Source organism: Phyllostomus hastatus, unplaced genomic scaffold (assembly GCF_019186645.2).
Source record: "Phyllostomus hastatus isolate PE091 unplaced genomic scaffold, TTU_PhHast_1.1 phas_scaffold_21, whole genome shotgun sequence".
Taxonomy (NCBI): domain Eukaryota; kingdom Metazoa; phylum Chordata; class Mammalia; order Chiroptera; family Phyllostomidae; genus Phyllostomus; species Phyllostomus hastatus.
In genome coordinates, this window is record NW_025334017.1 from 48,553,255 (window position 1) to 48,570,079 (window position 16,825).

A 16,825-nucleotide genomic window follows, 5' to 3' on the forward strand; every position below is an offset into this window, starting at 1 on the left:
AGTTTGGGGGGAAGAAACCTGAGGGGCACGGGACTGATGCCTGCCCGGCGCAGAGGACCCCGCGCCATGGCAAGGGGCACACCAGGCGGGGCCAGGGAGGGGCAGGCAGGTGGGAGTCAGCGGTCAGTTTGGAGCACCCCACCCCGTGTGGTCCAGGGCGCCGGCTGAGGACGGACACGCGAGAAGAGCGCCCAGAGACTGCCCGACGGCGGAGGGAACCAGGGAATGAGCGGACCACGGCCTGCGGGCCCCCGGCCCTCGACCCTCGGAGGTTTGAGGCCAGCGGGTGAGGTCTGCCGTTTTCCTGGGGCCCCAGCGACCCGGTGGCGCTGGGCTGGGGGTGTCGCTCACCACGGGAGCTGACTGAGGGGCTGAGCCAGGAGGGGGTGGGCAGTGAGGGATGCCGGAGGGGGGCCAGGCGTCTCCTGAGACCCCCAGGAAGGCAGGTGGGGGCGTGGACAGCAGGGACCTCCCCCTCCTCCCCCTGGGTCACAGCCTCACCCCCTAACTCTCGGAGAACACAGAAGCATCTCACAGGCTCCCGGCATCCCCCTCCCGGCCCCACCCTGAGGGTGGAGGTGTGGAGGCAGAGAGGCGGGCGGCCAAGAGTGGCCGTGCCGATGTGACCACGGGAGCGGCCGGCGAGCTGAAGCAGAGGGAAGGCCACTGGGAGTGAGGGTGCCAAGGGCCGGGGCTCCCCCTGGCTGGGCAGCAGAGGGGAGCAGGAGACCTCAACCCCGATGGACTCCTGTCCTCAGCCAAGGGCAGCGACAGGACGGCAGGGGCGACGTGACCTGGAGCAGGGAGGGTGGCAGGGGGAGGTGCACGAGCACCAGAGGAGCGGGTGTTCGGGGTTCAGGGGAGTAGGCGGAAAGATCTGGAAGGGCCTCGCAGAGCGACGGCAGCGGAAAGCGCCTGCTTTACAGTTTCATCAGCGGTTCCTGCGTGCAAGGGGTGGCAGGCCCCCCCGTGGACAACTGCCCTCCTGGAGACACAGCCAAGTACACGCTGGGGGCAAAAAGACCTCGCTCGGACGGAGAGGGCCAGCGGGCACAGTCGGTGCCGTCCCGCAGCAAGAGGCGGCCGCAGACCCCTGCTCTGCGCCCCCATCCCAGGCAGCCAGAGGCAGCCTCGGGAACAGAAGGAAGGAAACGAGGGCAATCGCAGGGATTCGTGCAGCAGAAACGGTTGCGATAGAGCGTGATGGACGCGGGTCGCGGGCTCCTTGCGCCTCTCGGCGGACCCCCGGGTGGGCCGAGCCGGAGTCCGGGGAGATCGGACGCGGGCGGCGGGTCTGTTCAGTGGCGCAGCGCCTGCAGTGCGGGCCCTGCTGCCTCCATTTCTCCGCTCTGGGTCGGGCGGGGGCGGGGGGGGGGCACCTACCAAAGGTCTTGGAGGCCCCACCAGGGGGCGCTCTGCGCACCACGGGGCCCAGTGCGGGGTCGGGAGCGCACCCACTGAGCCTGCAGCGGAGGCTGGGGGACACCAGTGGTAGCCTCAGACCTGAGCCCCCTCCCCAGAGCCGGCCCCCCCTGGGGCGGTGGGTGGGTCCCCAAGAGGAGGGAGGTGGGTGTTTGGGGCACCGCCGCCTTGCCGGCGTTTACCCCAAGGGGCGGAAGCTCACGGCCGCAGCACCCCTGCCCACGGACCGACGCTGGTGTACAGCCGCCGAGCTCGTCCTCGGCCGCACTCCAGGCGGCCGCGGGGTCCTTCAGCAGGGACGGGCGGACGTCGGTATGAACTGCGGCCCGTGCGGCAGCGGAGCAGGACTCGGGGCTAGGGAGAAATGAGCCGTCAGCCGCGCGACTTGGAGGAACCGTGTCACATGCACGTTCCGGAGTGAAGAGGGCGGCCAGAGGGGGCGCAGGGTGTGACTCCGGCTGCAGCGCGGGCCGGGGGTTGGGCGGGAGGACGAGCAGGTGAGCGCGGGGTCACGGCTTTACTTTTAAGATCCCATTTATCCGCTTTTAGAAAGATGGGAAGGGAGGGCGAAAGACAGGGAGGGGACTGTCTGTGCGCCAGAGATACCCTGACCCTCGGCCTCTCTCGCGCCCCCGCCTGGGGGCCTGGCCCGCGGCCCAGGCCTGTGCCGCGACCCGGAACCAAACCAGCGACCTTTCAGTCCGCAGGCTGGCACTCGCTCCGCTGAGCCACCCCAGCCAGTGAAACGCTCGTGTGACCGGACGACGACGGACATGCGCCCTCGCACACCTGCGCAAACCCACCGAGTGTGCACCCCGGGGGGCCTGGTGTGAGCCGTGCGCTCTGGGCGGCCGCGCCGCGTGGGTGCAGGTTCATCGTGGGAACGCAGGTCCGGGCCCCACAGGGATGTCAGCCCTGGGGGGGTCCTGTGTGGGGGGGGGGGTGGAACAGGGGAAATATCTGTACCTTAATTTTGCTGGGAACCTAAGATTCCTCTAAAAATGTCTTTAAAAAAAAGTTTAGGACTTGGAAAAAGTCAGTGCTGGCCTGGGCATCGGGGCCGGGTCCAGGGCGGCTCCGGCTGGGCGCTGCTCCCTGGGCGCCGCATCCCCCACAGAGGACTGTCTCACCCGCCAGCTCCAACGCCTTAGCCCTCCAGGCACGTGTCCCCACACCGAGGGGCCTCCGTGCACCCCCAGGGCGGCCCCCCAGCCCCGGGACCTGTGCTGTCTGCCCTGCTGACCTGCCGGCCTGGCCGTGGTCGCCCTGAGGCTGCAGTCTGTCCCGCCCCTACACGGTCCACGGGGGCCAGGCCCAGGGACCGGACCAGCGAGGACACAGATGCGACAAGGGCGGGTGGCCCTTTTGGAGCTCCAGCCTGCTTGGAGAGACGGGGAGGGGGGGTGGGGGGGCAGGAGCCCTGCCTAGCTCAGTGTGGGGCCCCAAAAGCTGCGGGTCAGGACACGAGGGGGGGAGCACCAGGCCCCTGGGCCCAGCTGGAGGAGGAGGAGCGTGGGGCCCAGGCTATCGGCAGGAGGGTCGGTCCAGCTCAGGGCACAGGCTGCGAGGGGGCTGGGGGTGGAGCCCCTGCGTGGGCACTGGCAAGCTGCTGTCAGTGGCCAGCTCTGCAGGGACCCTCTGGTGCTGCCTGTCACACCGCCGGAGAAAGGTGGGCGTGGCCTGGAGCGTCTGGGGAGGGGGGGCCGATGTGGGCAGCCCAAATGCCCTGCGGGCCCAGGAGGAGAAGGGGCCTGGCAGGCGGCCTGGAGACAGGGCCGCGGGCCCAGGTGGCGCCCGGAGCTCACAGCCTCAGCACACAGAGGGACCTTTGCTCCCTTTTCACACAGACGGCGGCGTGGGTGCACGCTTGCCAGCGGGGCCTCACCCGTGCACTGTTTTTCTGGCTCAGGACATGAGCTTCTTCCTTCCTGTCCCTGGCTGCGCAGAATCCCTGCATAGAATTTTTTTTTAAGATTTTATTTATTTTTAGAGACGGTAAGGGAGGAAGAGAAACATTAATGTGAACTGCCCTGCAACCCAGGCATGAGCCCTGACTGGGAATTGAACCGGCGACCCTTTGGTTCGCAGGCCGGCGCTCAGTCCACTGAGCCACACCAGCCAGGGCCCTGCATAGAATTTTGAGCGTTTTGTTTGTTGTGTTACCGTCAGTTGAGGGAGACTGGTGTCTAGTGCAAAAAAGGACATGCAAGATGCATCCTTGCTGAGCAGGGGCTGGTGCTCCAGGCTGCTGGCGGCGACACAGCACCCCTCGGTGGGGGCTGGGGGTGGGGCCCGTGGGCGGGGAGGGTGCAGAGCCCGGCCACCCTCCAGGTGGGCGCTCTGGCTGTGTCCCCACGTGGCAAGCCCGGGCTTGGTGGGATGAAAGTTCAGCCCCTGCCACAGGAGACCTTCCCTCAAGGAAGGGGATGAGGAGGGAATCTGGGTAGAAAATTAAGGAAAGAAAAGGATTTTCAAAAGTTTGCTTTTCTTTTTTTTTAAAAGATTTTATTTATTTATTTTTAGAGAGGGAAGGGAGGGAGGGAGGGAGGGGGAGAGAGAGAGAGAGAGAGAGAGAGAGAGATAGACATCCATGTGCAGTTGCTGGGGGTTATGGCCTGCAACCCAGGCATGTAACCTGGCTGGGAATCGAACCTGGGACACTTTGGTTCCCAGCCCGCGCTCAATCCACTGAGCTACACCAGCCAGGGCTAAAAGTTTGCTTTTCTTTTTCTGCTGTAAGACACTCAACTGCCTTGACACGCAGAAAGAGAGGCCCCCTGTGCGGAAATGGAGCCGACCCGCCGAGAGATCCAGCCAGTCCGCGTGGGGTCCTTCCCCGGGGACCGGAGCGGGGGCGGAAGCGACGCCAGCGCCAGCCGCCCGCCGTGTTCCCAGCGGCCAGAAAGGAAAGCAGCCGCCGTGCCCGTGCCCGCCGCGGGGGGAGGAGGAGACGGAGTGTGGGGGGCGCTGGCGCCCTGGGGAGGGGTTGCTCAGCCCCACGCGGGAGGGCGGCTCCGGCGGGCGCCCCAGCGTGCACGGGCCTGGGAGCCTCCACGCCCAGCGACAGAAACCAGTGCCCGAGGGACGGGCCCCGCGTGTTCCCACTCGGTCCCTCGAGTCTCGGGTGGGCGCAGAGGGAGGAGGTGAAACGGTGGCCGTCACCTCGGGGCTGGAAGCCAGGGTGTGACGAGTGCGCAGTGCTGACCCAGGCCTGCAGGTGCCGGTGCTGGCGGTCGCCCTGCGCAGTCGCCGGGCTTCCTGCCCCTGAACTGGACGCGCGAAAACGGTGAGGACGGCACTTTATACTGTGTGCATTTTACCACGTTTTTGTAAAGTGGAAAAAAACGGAAAAAGACCAGGAGGCAGAAGCAGGGCCAGCCTGGGCCTCTCGCCCAGGCCCCTGAGGGCTCACCTGGACAGCCCGGCTCAGAGGGTGCCCCTGGGCTGGGCAGGGGCGCCCCGAGGTCAGGGAAGGGTAGGGTGTGGGTGGGCGGCAGAGGGGAGGCGCATTCCAGGCAGCCGGTGAGCAGCATGTGGGGCGGGGCCGTGTGGGGCGGGCATGTGCCGTGAGTTCGTCTGAAAGGCTCTCACAGAGGCCGTGGGAGGTCAGAGAGGCAACTCGGGGTGGAAGGGGCCAGGCCCATGACCTGCAGCTGCGGTGACGCCGAGCTCCTGCAGCTGTGGGGCCTGGGCCCGGTTCCCCGGCGTCCAGACACGGGGCAGGGGGTCATCAGGGGTCTCGGCAGCCCAGGGCCAGGCTCGCAGGCTGTGCGGCGGGGGCTGGGCCCCCAAGGCCCACGTGCCAGGCAGCTGGGATGGCCAGGACTCCCCGAGGCCAGCCACAGGGACTTCCCTCCCCCGTCCCTCCGGTTGGTCCCTCGGGTCGAGGAAACCGGCCAATTGTTGGAGGCTGGAGCCGGGGGGCAGGGCCCGGAGGCCTCCAGGAAGCCCCCAGCTGTTCCCTTTGCCTCACTTCCCACAGGCCCGCACCCCGGCAGGATGAAGGCGCTCATGGCCGCTCTGCTGGCCCTGCTGCTGTGCAGACAGCCAGGTACCGGGGCGGGGGCCACCCTGCAGCAGGGCGGGGACAGGGACCCCCGCCTGAGGACCAGACCTGGTTTGGGCAGAGAGAGGGAGTGAGGCTGCAGTCTGAGGCCGGAGGGAGGGGAGGGGAGCCGCCCCGGGCTGCCCCAGACCTCCAGATCTCCGCAGCACCCCCCTCCCGGCCCCCCACCGCCCCAGCCAGTCCCAGGGGAGGGTCATGGGCTCCCCTCCCCTCAGCCCAAGTCTCAGCCTCTCTGAAACACAAGCTTCCAGGTCCCCTCCCCTCTCCCAGCCTCAGTTTCCTTTCCTGTAGCACGGCCGGGCCGGCAGGCCTGAGGGCTGGGGTGGGGCTGCCAGACAGGGCCGGCCCGGCAGGCGGCATTGCAAGGACGGTGCCGGGCCACACGCGGTGAGTCAGCCTGGCCGGGCCAGCGGGGACCCGGAGACCGGAGACCGCAGCAGCCTGGGACATGGACGGGGGGTGGGGGGGCGGGGGACAGGTGTAGGGGTGGGGGCGCGGCGCCCGCCGAGAGTGCATCCTCTGTGCCTGAGGATGGGGCTTCACAGGTGCCCCCGCGCAGCCGGGGCGAGGACAGGCACAGGACGACCTGGACCACACAGAGGAGGACGAGGACGAGGACGAGCAGGGGGACGAGGAGGAGGACGAGGACGAGGACGAGGAGGCCGGCGCGCCTGCGGGCAGCAGAGGAGGAGGTACCCGCCCCTCCCCCGCCGAGGCACGGGCCCTCTCTCTTTCAGCTTTTCTTGGGGGCGCCCCAGCTCCCTGGCCAGGTCCGGGGCTGGAGTGATTGGTGTGCACCGTCGGGCACAGGCTGCCGGTGGGCCCACCTCCCCGTGGGGCGGGGCAGGGGGTGAGGTGGGGGCCCTGACGCTCAGCAGGCAGCACCCCTCCCCTCTCACCCTGACTGTGACCTTCAGCGGCTGCGCAGAGCAGGCGCCCAGGGAAGAAGCCAGCAGGGGCAGGCGGTGGTGCTAGGGCAGAGAGGGGTGCAATGCGGCCCTGGCGTGGAGGGGCCTGTGGACACCAAGGCCCTGGGTGTGGATTCCACCGGAAAGATGTGGGCAGTCTGGCCCTGAGGGGCGGGGGGGGGGGCAGTGGGACCACCCCGGGGCAAGGGTGTGGGTGGGCTCCTGCCGGGGACAGGGAGCCAGAGGGAGAGGAGAACCCCATCCCCACCGCTCACCCTGCCACCACCCCCGACGGCTGGGGCCACCCCCCCCGTCCCGCCCACGGGGACCAAGCGGAGCCGTGGGCACCACCGACCTGACCTGCGTGGCCTGCGGCTCCCCGCTCGCCTCTGCCTCCACCCCCGGCAGGCCCCTCCCCACAGCCAGCGCCCGCCTCCACACTCCCCGTGGGCTCTCGGCCCCCAGGCCGTGGCCGGGGTGGGCTCTGCTGGCCAGTCCTCGGGAGGGGGCCCGGCAGGCGGGCCCAACAGCAGAGCTGGCTCTGCGGGCACCAGCCGAGGCAGGCAGGCGGATGGGCCGGCATCGGCAGGTCTGGAGGGGACGGGGCCGGCCCTGGGAGCCGGGGCCCCGGGGACGGTGGCCGCAGCAGAGCCTGCCTGTCCCCAGGGCTGCAGTGCTACGCCTGCCAGAGCCTGCCCCAGCAGGAGCACTGCCACCAGACGCACAGCTGCCACCCAGACAAGCCCTTCTGCAACACCATCATCTCCGAAGGGGACACAGGTGAGCGGCAGGCAGGCACCCGCAGGGCGCATGCCTCGTGGGGCCTCGCCCCGACCCAGACGTCCGGGCTGACCGCCCTCTCTCCGCCCCCCTCCCAGGATCCGGTCCTCTGACCAGTTACTCGGGGTGGTGCTCGGCCGAGTGCAAGCCCATCACCAGGATGACAGGCGGGACCCTGATAACCATGACCTGCTGCCAGACCAACCTGTGCAACACCCCGCCCTGGCAGAGCCAGCCTGGCACTGGGGCGGGGGGCCCCCAGGGCAGCTCCGAAACTGTGGCCACTGCCCTCCTGCTCAGCCTCCTCCCTGGCCTCGGGGCTATGGGGTCCTGAGCTCGGCGGCTCCCCTCCACCCCAGCCTGGCTCGTCCCCGGGGCCAGGGCCGCATCCGAGGCTGTGCCCCGCTCTCCCCACCCCACCCCACCCCACCCCACCCACCCGCTTTGGAGAATAAACTCGGACAGCCGGCCCCCGCCCCTCCCAGGCCCTCTGCGTGTCCTCAGTCTGGCCTCCTCGCCCCCCTGCCACTGCTTGCCGGCCTTGGGTCCGGGCCTCGGCCACCCCCTGTGTGCCTGGGGGAGCCCCACACCCCTCTCTCCCCAGCCTCCTGCCTCCATCCACTCACCTGCCTCCCAGCCCCCCCAGGGGGCTTTTGGGAGGGAGGCTGCAGAGGCCGGGCTGGGCAGGAGGTGGAGTGAATGCAGGGGAGCTGACAGGAGGAAAGCGTGAGACGGGAGGGTGGGCTGAGGGGGGACTTGCCAGCCAGCACCCCCCAGCCCGGTGGGTGTAGATTGAGGGGAGGGGGGGTGGGGAGGACGGTGGAGGAGGGGCCCAGAACAGGCCTGGGGGCTGCTGAGGAGAGCAGGAAGTGGGAGGGGGTGGGCAGGGGAGCCCAGCCCTTCCTGCGCCACACGGGGCGGGTCTGTCCCTGTGGCTCCCTTGGCATCTGCCCTGGCTGGGCTGGGCTGCGCGCCAGCCGCTGTGCCCTGGGCCTTTCTGCCCGCACCCAACTCGGCTTCCACTAGGGGCCGGTGCCAGGACAGAGCCCTGGGGCGGCGGAGGGAGGCGGCCGGCCTGGGCCTCAGTCCCTCCGTCAGAGCAGTCGCTCCGTGGAGCAAGGCTTAGCGGCCCCCCGGGCCCTCACCGCTCAGCCTCCCCGGGAGGTCTGGAGGCCTCTGCCGCCCGCTGTCTCCCCCCCCCCCCCCGGCAGGCGGCGCGGCGCCGCCCCGCTGCCCCCTTCCCCTCCTCCCTCACAGGAAACTCAGGTCTAGCTGGAGGTGAGGGGCGAACCCCCTAGGTGAAGGTGGCATGCCTTCTTCCCCTTCAGCCCTTCTGCTGGCTGGGACGATGGCCGGAGCTCAGCATCCACCTTGCACCATGAGGCAGCACGCAGGGTTCCAGGCAGGGCAGCCTGGTGAAGGGGCCAGGGTCACGGATGACCTGGAGCCACCACACCAGCCCCGCACTGCCGGACCCAGGACCCTGTCGCCTGGGAGTGGGCGCACCTCTGTCGCGCTGCAGCTGGTTGTTTCGTGGGCGCTCACCCATGCACGTGCACATGCACACTCCTGGGCACACCCTCCCGCACAGCCCCTGTTAAGGCCTGGGGTAAGGGCTCTGCCCTGCCGCTCAGATGCTGCTGAGGCTTCCCAGTGGGACTCGGGCCCCGTACGGTGAAGGGGAAGGCCGAGAGGCCGCGGCCAGGCCTCGGGTCTGAGTTGGCCGTTCCCCCACCGTGTGACCTTCGCAAGCCTGTCAGCCCGCCTGCCTCAGGGCCCTGCTCTGCCCCCGGGCCGGGGCCCAGGCCCTGGAGCTCTCACCTGCGGGAGGCGTCCTTTCGTCCCTCTACCCCTCTTCCCGGCATCGGCATCGGCGCAGCCCTCTGGCCCTTCTCCCTTCGATGACCCCCACCCCACCCACTGGCCCCAAATGGGAAAGAAACCAGTGAGCTCTCTAGGCTGGACTCCTTCCCAAGTTGCCTCGCCACCACCCCCCCCAAACCAGCCCCCGGGGCTGCGCCGGGGACCTGCGTCGTCCTGTACTCCCTGGCTCCGGGAGGAAGCTCGGGTGGACACTGTGTTCCCTTCTTTTCGGGGCTCAAACGACCCGCCAGCTGGAGCCTGCGGCCTCTGGGGTCCGCCCACCCGGGGAGCAGACCTTCCTTAGCCCTCCCTTCCATGCAGCCTCCGACCTCCCCAAAGATGTGGGAAGGTGCCGGGTCCCCTTCCCCGCTTCCCGCCCCCCCCCCCCGCCCAGATCCATTTTGTCCCGGGTGCCTGAGTGCCCCGCCTTGGGTTACCTGCCCTCCTGCGCTCCCCCCACCCCACCCACTCTTGGCTCCTGGGAAGTTCCTCCGGCCAGCACGGGAAGCAGGTGGCCGCGGTCTCATTTCCTGTCCTTGTTCCAGACCTTGAGAGTGGGGCAGGGACCCAAAGTAGGATACTCCTGAGGACAGAGACTCTGAACAGTGCCCACCCCCCCGCCACTCCGCCCCCGCCCCCCAGGAAGACCCGGGGCTGCAGGGGCTGCAGGGCCCAATGGGCCGGGGCAGGTCCGCGCTCCTGGGTCCGGGCAGGAGCTTGCGGAGCAGAGGGGAGGACTCAGGCCCGCACGCGTCTCGGAGCAGTGCCCGGGACTGCAGTGCCCGGGACTGCCTGGCGGTCCGGCCGGGGCGCGCGCGCCAGCAGGCAGGCGCTGTCCAGCACGCAGGCGTTGGCGTCCGAGGCCGCGGGAGCAGGAGGCTGGCGGTTGTGTGCAGGGGCTCCGAGCGGGGCTGCCCGTGGGACCAGGGCTGGGTCTCCAGGCCTCGGAGAATCGGCGGGGGCGGGGGCGCTGTGCAGGGAGTGACGTCGGGAAGCGTGCACTCGTGGCTCCCCCTTACTTCATCATTCCCGCCAGAGAGAACCCGAGAGGAGCGGGACGCAGGGGTGAGTGCGCTGGGGTGCGCGGGAGAGCGAGGGCGGGCCCCTGGCTGGTGTGGCTCCGGTGGGCGCCGACCTCCGAGCCTAGGATTCCCGGTCCGCGCACTGGCCTGGGCTGCCGGTTCGTTCCCGGTTGGGGGCGCGCGAGAGGCAACTGACCAGTTTCTCTCCCTCTCTTTCTCCCTTCCCCTGTCTGTAAAAATAAATACGTAAAATCTAAAATATATATATATATATTGAAAAAAAAGAGTGAACGGGGGCCGCAGGGGTGAAGGAGGGGGCTCGGGGATCAGTGAGGGGTCCCAGACGAGTGGGAGGAGCGGGTTCAGGGGCGGAGCCCTCCGCGGCCACCACCGAGAGGCCCGGAGTCCCGCCTCCTAGAGCGGCCCGGGAAGGCGCGTGGCCCGCGGCTGGCGGTTGCGGCGGGCTCGGCCGTCCTGCTACTCGGTGGTCCTGCTGCTCCGCTGAGTACTGGTGTGCGGCGGCGCTCAGCGAGGGTGGCGCCCCTTCCAGGGAGCCCGCTTCCAGCCACGGACTCCCGGGGTCACTCCGGCGTGGCGTGGGCCCCGGCGCAGGGCGCCGGCCTCCCCACCTCAGCTCCAGGCGCCGCCGGTGGAGGGCGAGGCTGAGCGAGGACCAGCCCCGCGCGGATGGAGGTGAAGGCGTCGCCCCTGGCCCTGCGCGCGCGGCCCGCGAGGCTCTGTCCTGGGCGGGGCGCTGCCCAGCTCGAGGCCCTTCGCATCCTCCTCAGCACAGCCACTGGCCCCTGCAGGCCAGGGCCCAGCAGACTGGGTGCATGTTTGTCCCTGGAGCTCAAACCACTGGTGATGCGGTCTCTCGGTGAGGCCCAGGCTCCTGCAGGCAGCTGGAGAGGGGGCCGGGCCCAGCGAGGGTCCTGGTCCCATAGGAAGTGGAGAAGGACCGAGCAACTCCAGTTTGGGGACCACAGAGTAGAGGCTGGCGTGTGGCACACGTCAGCCCTCCCGGACACGGGTGGGGAGGCCTCGTGCCCTGGTGGAGGAAGAAAACGCCGCGGTCAGCAACCGAGCAGGTGCCGTGTACAGAGGCAGGACACGGTTCGGAGTGCGGGGGGCGGGGTCCTGGGAACCCAGGGTTCCGTGAGGCCTCGTCCAGTCCGAGACGCTCCTTAGATGTGCAGACCGCAGGACAGGGGCAGGGAGGCGAAGGGAGCTACATCCCCATGGGCCCGGCCCCTCCCTCAGTCCTCCTTCGGGAAAGAGCTCAGCGTGTCTGCCCAGACGCCCGTCTGACGCTCCGGCTCCTGTGGCGGCCGCGGGGTTGCTGCCTCTCCGCTCTCCCTTGCAGGTTCCTGCTCCAGCCGCCGCGTGAGCCCGGAGCAGTGGGGAGCTGTGTCTGAGGCAGGGCCTCGCTGGAGGAGTGGCCACGAAGAAAGGAATTTGCCCAGCGGGAGAGGAGAACGGTGCCCTGCCCGTTCCATTAGCCCTCACGGGCGTCCCACGGCCCTTCCTCCCCGGGGAACGGAAAGATGGAAAAGCGCACAGGCCAAAAGATGACGCAGGGCCTCAGGGAGCACACGGCTGTGCGGAGGGACGCCGCCAAGGACCGGAAGGCGTCCGGGGCCGGAGGGCCCGGCAGGAGGGCCGCCCTGGCTAAAAAGCACAGTAAGGAGCTCAGCCTGAGCGCCGAGGCCGAAGCCCACATGTTCAACGCCTTCGACGCTTCCTTCAGAGATGACTTCGAGGGCGCCCCCGTGTTCGTGCCCTTCCAGAGGAAGAAGCCCCACGAGTGCGGCGAGTGCGGGCGCGTCTTCAGGCACAAGACGGACCACGCCCGCCACCAGAGGGTGCACACCGGGGAGAAGCCGTTCCAGTGCGCCCAGTGCGGGAAGAGCTTCCGGCACAGCTCCGACGTCACCAAGCACCGGAGGGTCCACACGGGGGAGAAGCCCTTCACCTGCGGCGCCTGCGGGAGGGCCTTCAACTGCGGCTCCAACCTCCTGAAGCACCAGAAGACTCACACGGGCGAGAAGCCGTACGGGTGCGAGGAGTGCGGGAAAACCTTCGCCTACAGCTCCTGCCTCATCCGCCACCGGAAGCGGCACCCCCGGGGGAAGCACTGAGCGCGGCGAAGCTGGCCGGGCGGCTCCTCCGGCGGCCACCGCTGCCGGGCACCTGCCGTGGCTGCAGCCCTCTCGCCTGCTCCAGGGGATGTTGGCCTGCAGCCCCTTGGCCCACTGGGTCCCCGGCCCGTCCCCGTGCAGGCAGCAGGAGGCCTGTGGCCCTGAGCCAGACGGCAGTCTTCCAGGAGGACCGCTGTCCCCCCTTGGCTGGCTGCGGTGACCGTCCTTCAGCCCGTGAACTCAGCCCCATCCCCAGGAACTAGACGCCCTGTGACACGTGTCCTCTCGGCCCGGCCACCATCCCGGATAAGTGGCCTGATTTACACAGACCACGTGGGCCACATGGGGCAGGGCTCCTGGGGCCTGAAGGCTGCTGCGTGGGAGCTTCCTTCCACGGCCACGGGCCGGGGCCCCGTCTGCCGATGGCAGCTTCCCCCAGCCTGCACCTCCCACGCAGGAGCCCGCTGTGCGTGGCCGCGTGCCCGGCTCCAGGGCTGGGCTCTCTGTGCAGGTGAGTTCCGCAGCTCTGACCTTGGCCCCCAGGTTCCACCCCACCCCCGGTCACGTCCCCGTGCTGGGCCCGCCCGGGTCTCCCTCGGGAGTGGTCTGCGAGGGGCTCCGCTCTCCAGGGCTGTGCCGCTTGTCCCAGAACCTCCAGACAGTCTAAGGGGGCGAGGAGACCGTCAACCCGGAGATAACGAGGCTTTTTATTCGGAAAAGGATGGTGCCTACATTTTCACTCCATCGGACCCAAAACCAACAATGGCTTGAGGCTCTGGGGACTCTGTCTCCTGAGAAGGCCTGCGCTCCGGGAAGACAGGCCCCTCCTCCGGCACGGGAGGGGCCCAGACACGGGAGGGGCTCCGGTGGCCTGGCGCTACTCCTGGTCTTTCTAGAAGCTGTGACGTCGTGACACCCACCTGAGCTGGGCCCCGGCTGGCCCCAGGGTGTGCGAGGAGCATCCCGCCCACCACCACCCCCCCCCCGCCCGGGACGCGCTCTCGCTGTTCTGGAAATGAGACCTGACGAGGCGGAACTTCGGAAGCAGGTGCCAGAAGCCGGCCTCGCGGAGACACAGACGCGCGACCCCACGTTTGAAGGACATTCCCGGGAGGTTGGCAGACCTCGGGTCTGGACTGCCCGCCGGGTGGCCGGGCCACGCCCGTGTCGGAGCTCCCGGGTTCGAGCGGGCCGGTGGCTGGCCCACACCACGTCCCGAGGCACGGGGTCACAGGCCTGCGGCTCATGCTCGGGCGTCTCCTGGAGACCAGAGGTGACGGTGCAGGCGAGCGCACCGAGAGTGACCGCAAGAGCTGTGAAGGGCCAGCCCACGCCTGTTCTGGGCTGGCTCTGCCGCCGCGAGGTCTCCGTCATCAGCTCCGCCATCACCTGCGACGGCGGCCGCCCACGGCGCGGAAGCGGAGGAGCGCAGCCGTGCGCCCGTATCGTGTGCTCTACAGAGCCGGGCTGGGCCGGGCTGGACGGAGGGTGCGTGAGCTCGCCCCCCGCGATGCGCGCAGTCACTGCGGCGCTGCTGCAGAGCACGCAGCGTGCGTCACCACCCGCCCCTTACGCCGTAGGAAAACGGTGGTTTCTGTGCGGCGGCGCCGCACACCCTCGTGCGTAGGAAGCACTGGTTTCTGAGGCTGCATCGTGACCCACCGCCTTCACTATGAGTGATGCTGCGACACATGTCTTTTCCACACTCAGGGCCGACAGGAGGGTCCCCTGGAGGGGACTGGCAGGCGGAGGCGAGGCTGGCGGAGCCCTTCCTGCAGGTGCACTACGCAGGCTCCCAGCAGCGCCCAGACGGCCCGCTCCCCGGCCTCCAGCGGCAGGCAGGTGGGTCCTGATCCTCGTCAGTTCCGTAGGAGGGAGAAAACTCAAGCTGATCAGGTGTCTGGTTTCTGGAGGGGAAGCAGGTGGCCAAGGGCAGAAGCTCTCGGGCCAGGGGCTGCCAACCTGACCCCGCGCTCTGGAGACGTGGGACCTTAGGCAGGTTGCTTAACCCCCTGTGCCTCGGTTTCCTCGGATGTGAATGGGGCAGCTGCCGCAGCCCAGTGACCTCAGGTGCGCAGGCCTCGGGGCAGCGCTGGCCCGCCCCGACCAGGGGCCTGAGGGCGTCCGCTCTCCACCCGTGTGCGCGCTGTCTGGGGGGCGTGCTCCCTGCAGGCTGACGGCCTTCACCGCCTCTCCCGGGACGGGACGGCAGCTCCCTCCAACCGAATCAACCTGGGGAGCAACAGAAAGATACCTAACAAGATAGTGCCCTTGGAACTTTTACAGATTCGGTGCACGGTGATCAGAGAAAGCGCACGTCTCACCCTAAACAGTTCGCGGTCTTCTTTGGCCCCCTGTCGTGTTGGGCGGACAGACGGGCCCTGTCCCGTCCCTGCTGAGTCAGCGGTGGCGGCCCAGCCGGGCGCCTCGGGGGCGGGGGCCAGGGAGCCGGGTTCTGCTCCTGCTCCAGCTCGGAAGCCAGGGCTGCCACGTGAACCTCTGCTCTCGGGTGTTTTGTTGTGCCAGGGGCACTCAACCTGCGTTCCAGGAAAAGAAATCCTTGTGAGCCACCCCCTGAAAAAATACTGAAAGTGATGACATACGTAAGCTTCAGTGACAGTGAAAATGCCACTCACGGGTGCGAGTCCCCCTCGGCCCCTGTCCCGGGGAGCGGGAGGGCTGGGGGTCAGAAAGTGGGGCAACCTCCCCCGTCCTTCGGAGGACGACAGGCGAGGGCAGGGGGCGAGACGCAGGACAGCCACCCGTCACGGGGACGGGCGCCGCCGAGGGTCAACAGGGACAGGCTGGTTCTTCGACAGGACAGCGCTGAGCGCGGGCAGTGCGTCCCAGGAGACGCCGGCCTGATCTTTACGGTTTGGAGTGCAAAACCAGGCCACACCGAGCGGCGTGGCGTGTGGGACGCGCAGCAGCACCGGAGGGGAGAGAGCGGCCGTCACCGAGCCCTGGGGGGACGCTTCCCCGGTGGCAGGCAGGCCCCCCCGGGCTTGGGGCCGGCGTGTCGGTCCATCGCTCTTGACGGCATCGTGCGCACGCCGAGTCTGCGTGTCCCACGTGTTTCCCGACTTGAGTTCAGAACAAAATTGAGCGCTTTCCTGGACGCCCTGTTGCCGTCCAGGTGTGGGGTCTAAGCCACACCTCCCCGCCTTCCCCCTCATCAAACTGTGTCCTCACGTCTGTGGTTGGCTTTTCCCCAATAAAGGAAGCAGGGAGTAATCACACTTTTTTTTTAAAGATTTTATTTATTTACTTTTAGAGAGAGGGGAAGGGAGGGAAAAAGGGAGAGAGACATCCATGTGTGGTTGCCTCTCACGCGCCCCGTACTGGGGACCTGGACCGCAACCCAGGCCTGTGCCCTGACTGGGAATCGAACTGGCCACCCTTGGGTTCGCAGGCCAGCGCTCAGTCCACTGAGCCACACCGGTCGGGGGTAACTGCACTTCTTTATTCGAGGAGCATTTCTGGTCTCTCAGGCTGTGAGAGTAGACTGTGTCCAGAGCGAGACGTTCCCGATGGGACGTGCGTGAAGAGGAGCCTCCGGACCCACAGGGTAGCCCCGCGTTCCCGAGCGCCTCCTCCGAGAGGGACGGAGGTCACGGGCAGGCAGAAAGGAGAGCGGGGTCCGCCTCTCCGGCCGAGGGACAGCTGGGGGCCCAGGTGTGGAGAGGGCTGTCCCTGCGGGAGGGGACGCTCCAGGGACGCGCCGGCAGGCGTGAGCAGGCCAGCGTTTCGTCTGGGGCCCCGGGAGAACTGGCCTCGACTGCGGGGCCTTCCCGGGACCCCAGACCTCTGCGGGGCGGGCGGGCCCACGGCTGCGTGCTCTCCCCCTGCCCAGCAGGCACCTCAGCTCGGCGCGGGCCCGGTGTCCCGGGAACGCTGCAGGCCAAGAATGTCCCCAGCCAAACGCTGGCTCAGGGTCCCAGACCTCAGGGCGCCTCCCCTGTGTCACAGGAGGATGGACGGCGGCGATCCCAGACCCGCCTCGGGTCACACCGCTGCTTATACCACTGGTCACACCGCTGGCTCCACCTCGGTCCAGCGTGGAGGGCACAGGCACGGCTCCAGGGGGACCTGGTGTCTGGGTGCGGGCCACACAGGACCTCGAACAGACATGGGGACACCTGCGATGTCCCGGCAACTTGACATTGATGGTGCCGAGTGCACCATCAATGGTGCACTCTGTGAGCCTCACCCCCCTCGACCTGAGGGCAGGTGGGGAGCCAGCACCCCACCGAGGGGCAGCAGGCACTGAGGGCCAAGGAGCGGGCAGGGCTCGGTCCTCTCCCTGCGGGCAGGGGCCCCTCAGCGACCTGGGCCCTGGTTGTCCTTGCACCAGGGCCCACCGCATTCCAGCGGCAGCAGGGCGTCCCCCGGACTTCACTTCCAGTGACCTCTTGTGCCGCGGAGCCTGCACAGGCCACCTTCGGGGTCCTCCACACCCGGGAGTGGGTTTGCCCGCTGCTTAGTGCCTGCAGTCCTGACTCCCCGGGGGTCGGGGGAAGGTCGGGGAGGCCCCCCGGAGCCTGGGGCCGCCTACCGGGGGTCCTGATCCCCCCTGGAGGGGCTGGGGCGGCCCCTCAGGCCTGTTTGCTCAGTGTGCCCCTCCAA

General features: G+C 68.6%; 2 protein-coding genes across 5 annotated transcripts; both read left to right on the plus strand.

Annotated features, from left to right (window-relative positions):
* Nucleotides 1–4,308: 4,308 nt before the first annotated feature.
* GPIHBP1 (glycosylphosphatidylinositol anchored high density lipoprotein binding protein 1) lies at nucleotides 4,309–7,658 on the plus strand. The gene is made up of 5 exons (XM_045861303.1): nucleotides 4,309–4,328; nucleotides 5,405–5,473; nucleotides 6,034–6,180; nucleotides 7,063–7,176; nucleotides 7,275–7,658. Exons 2-5 carry the CDS (start codon nucleotides 5,422–5,424, stop codon nucleotides 7,508–7,510), a joined length of 549 nt encoding a protein of 182 aa, XP_045717259.1. The 5' UTR covers nucleotides 4,309–4,328; nucleotides 5,405–5,421; the 3' UTR covers nucleotides 7,511–7,658.
* Nucleotides 7,659–9,701: 2,043 nt separating this feature from the next.
* ZFP41 (ZFP41 zinc finger protein) lies at nucleotides 9,702–14,689 on the plus strand. Of its 4 annotated transcripts, none has more exons than XM_045860952.1 (2): nucleotides 9,702–10,104; nucleotides 11,425–14,689. In XM_045860952.1, the coding sequence occupies exon 2, from the start codon at nucleotides 11,606–11,608 to the stop codon at nucleotides 12,197–12,199; it is 594 nt and encodes a 197-aa protein (XP_045716908.1). In that variant the 5' UTR covers nucleotides 9,702–10,104; nucleotides 11,425–11,605; the 3' UTR covers nucleotides 12,200–14,689. The 4 variants fall into 4 exon arrangements, 3 of the variants coding, with proteins under 3 accessions (XP_045716908.1, XP_045716906.1, XP_045716905.1); XR_006788148.1 differs by lacking the exon at nucleotides 9,702–10,104 and having other exon boundaries at nucleotides 10,490–12,710; nucleotides 13,910–14,689; XM_045860950.1 differs by lacking the exon at nucleotides 9,702–10,104 and adding an exon at nucleotides 10,490–10,938.
* Nucleotides 14,690–16,825: the final 2,136 nt, after the last annotated feature.

Bases quoted from the DNA above. Each gene is read 5' to 3' on its own strand.
- GPIHBP1 (XM_045861303.1), top strand. From the start codon at position 5,422: ATGAAGGCGCTCATGGCCGCTCTGCTGGCCCTGCTGCTGTGCAGACAG. The intron at 6,181-7,062 runs GTACCCGCCCCT...GCCTGTCCCCAG, and splicing joins TGCGGGCAGCAGAGGAGGAG to GGCTGCAGTGCTACGCCTGC. The intron at 7,177-7,274 runs GTGAGCGGCAGG...CCCCCCTCCCAG, and splicing joins CATCTCCGAAGGGGACACAG to GATCCGGTCCTCTGACCAGT.
- ZFP41 (XM_045860952.1), top strand. From the start codon at position 11,606: ATGGAAAAGCGCACAGGCCAAAAGATGACGCAGGGCCTCAGGGAGCAC.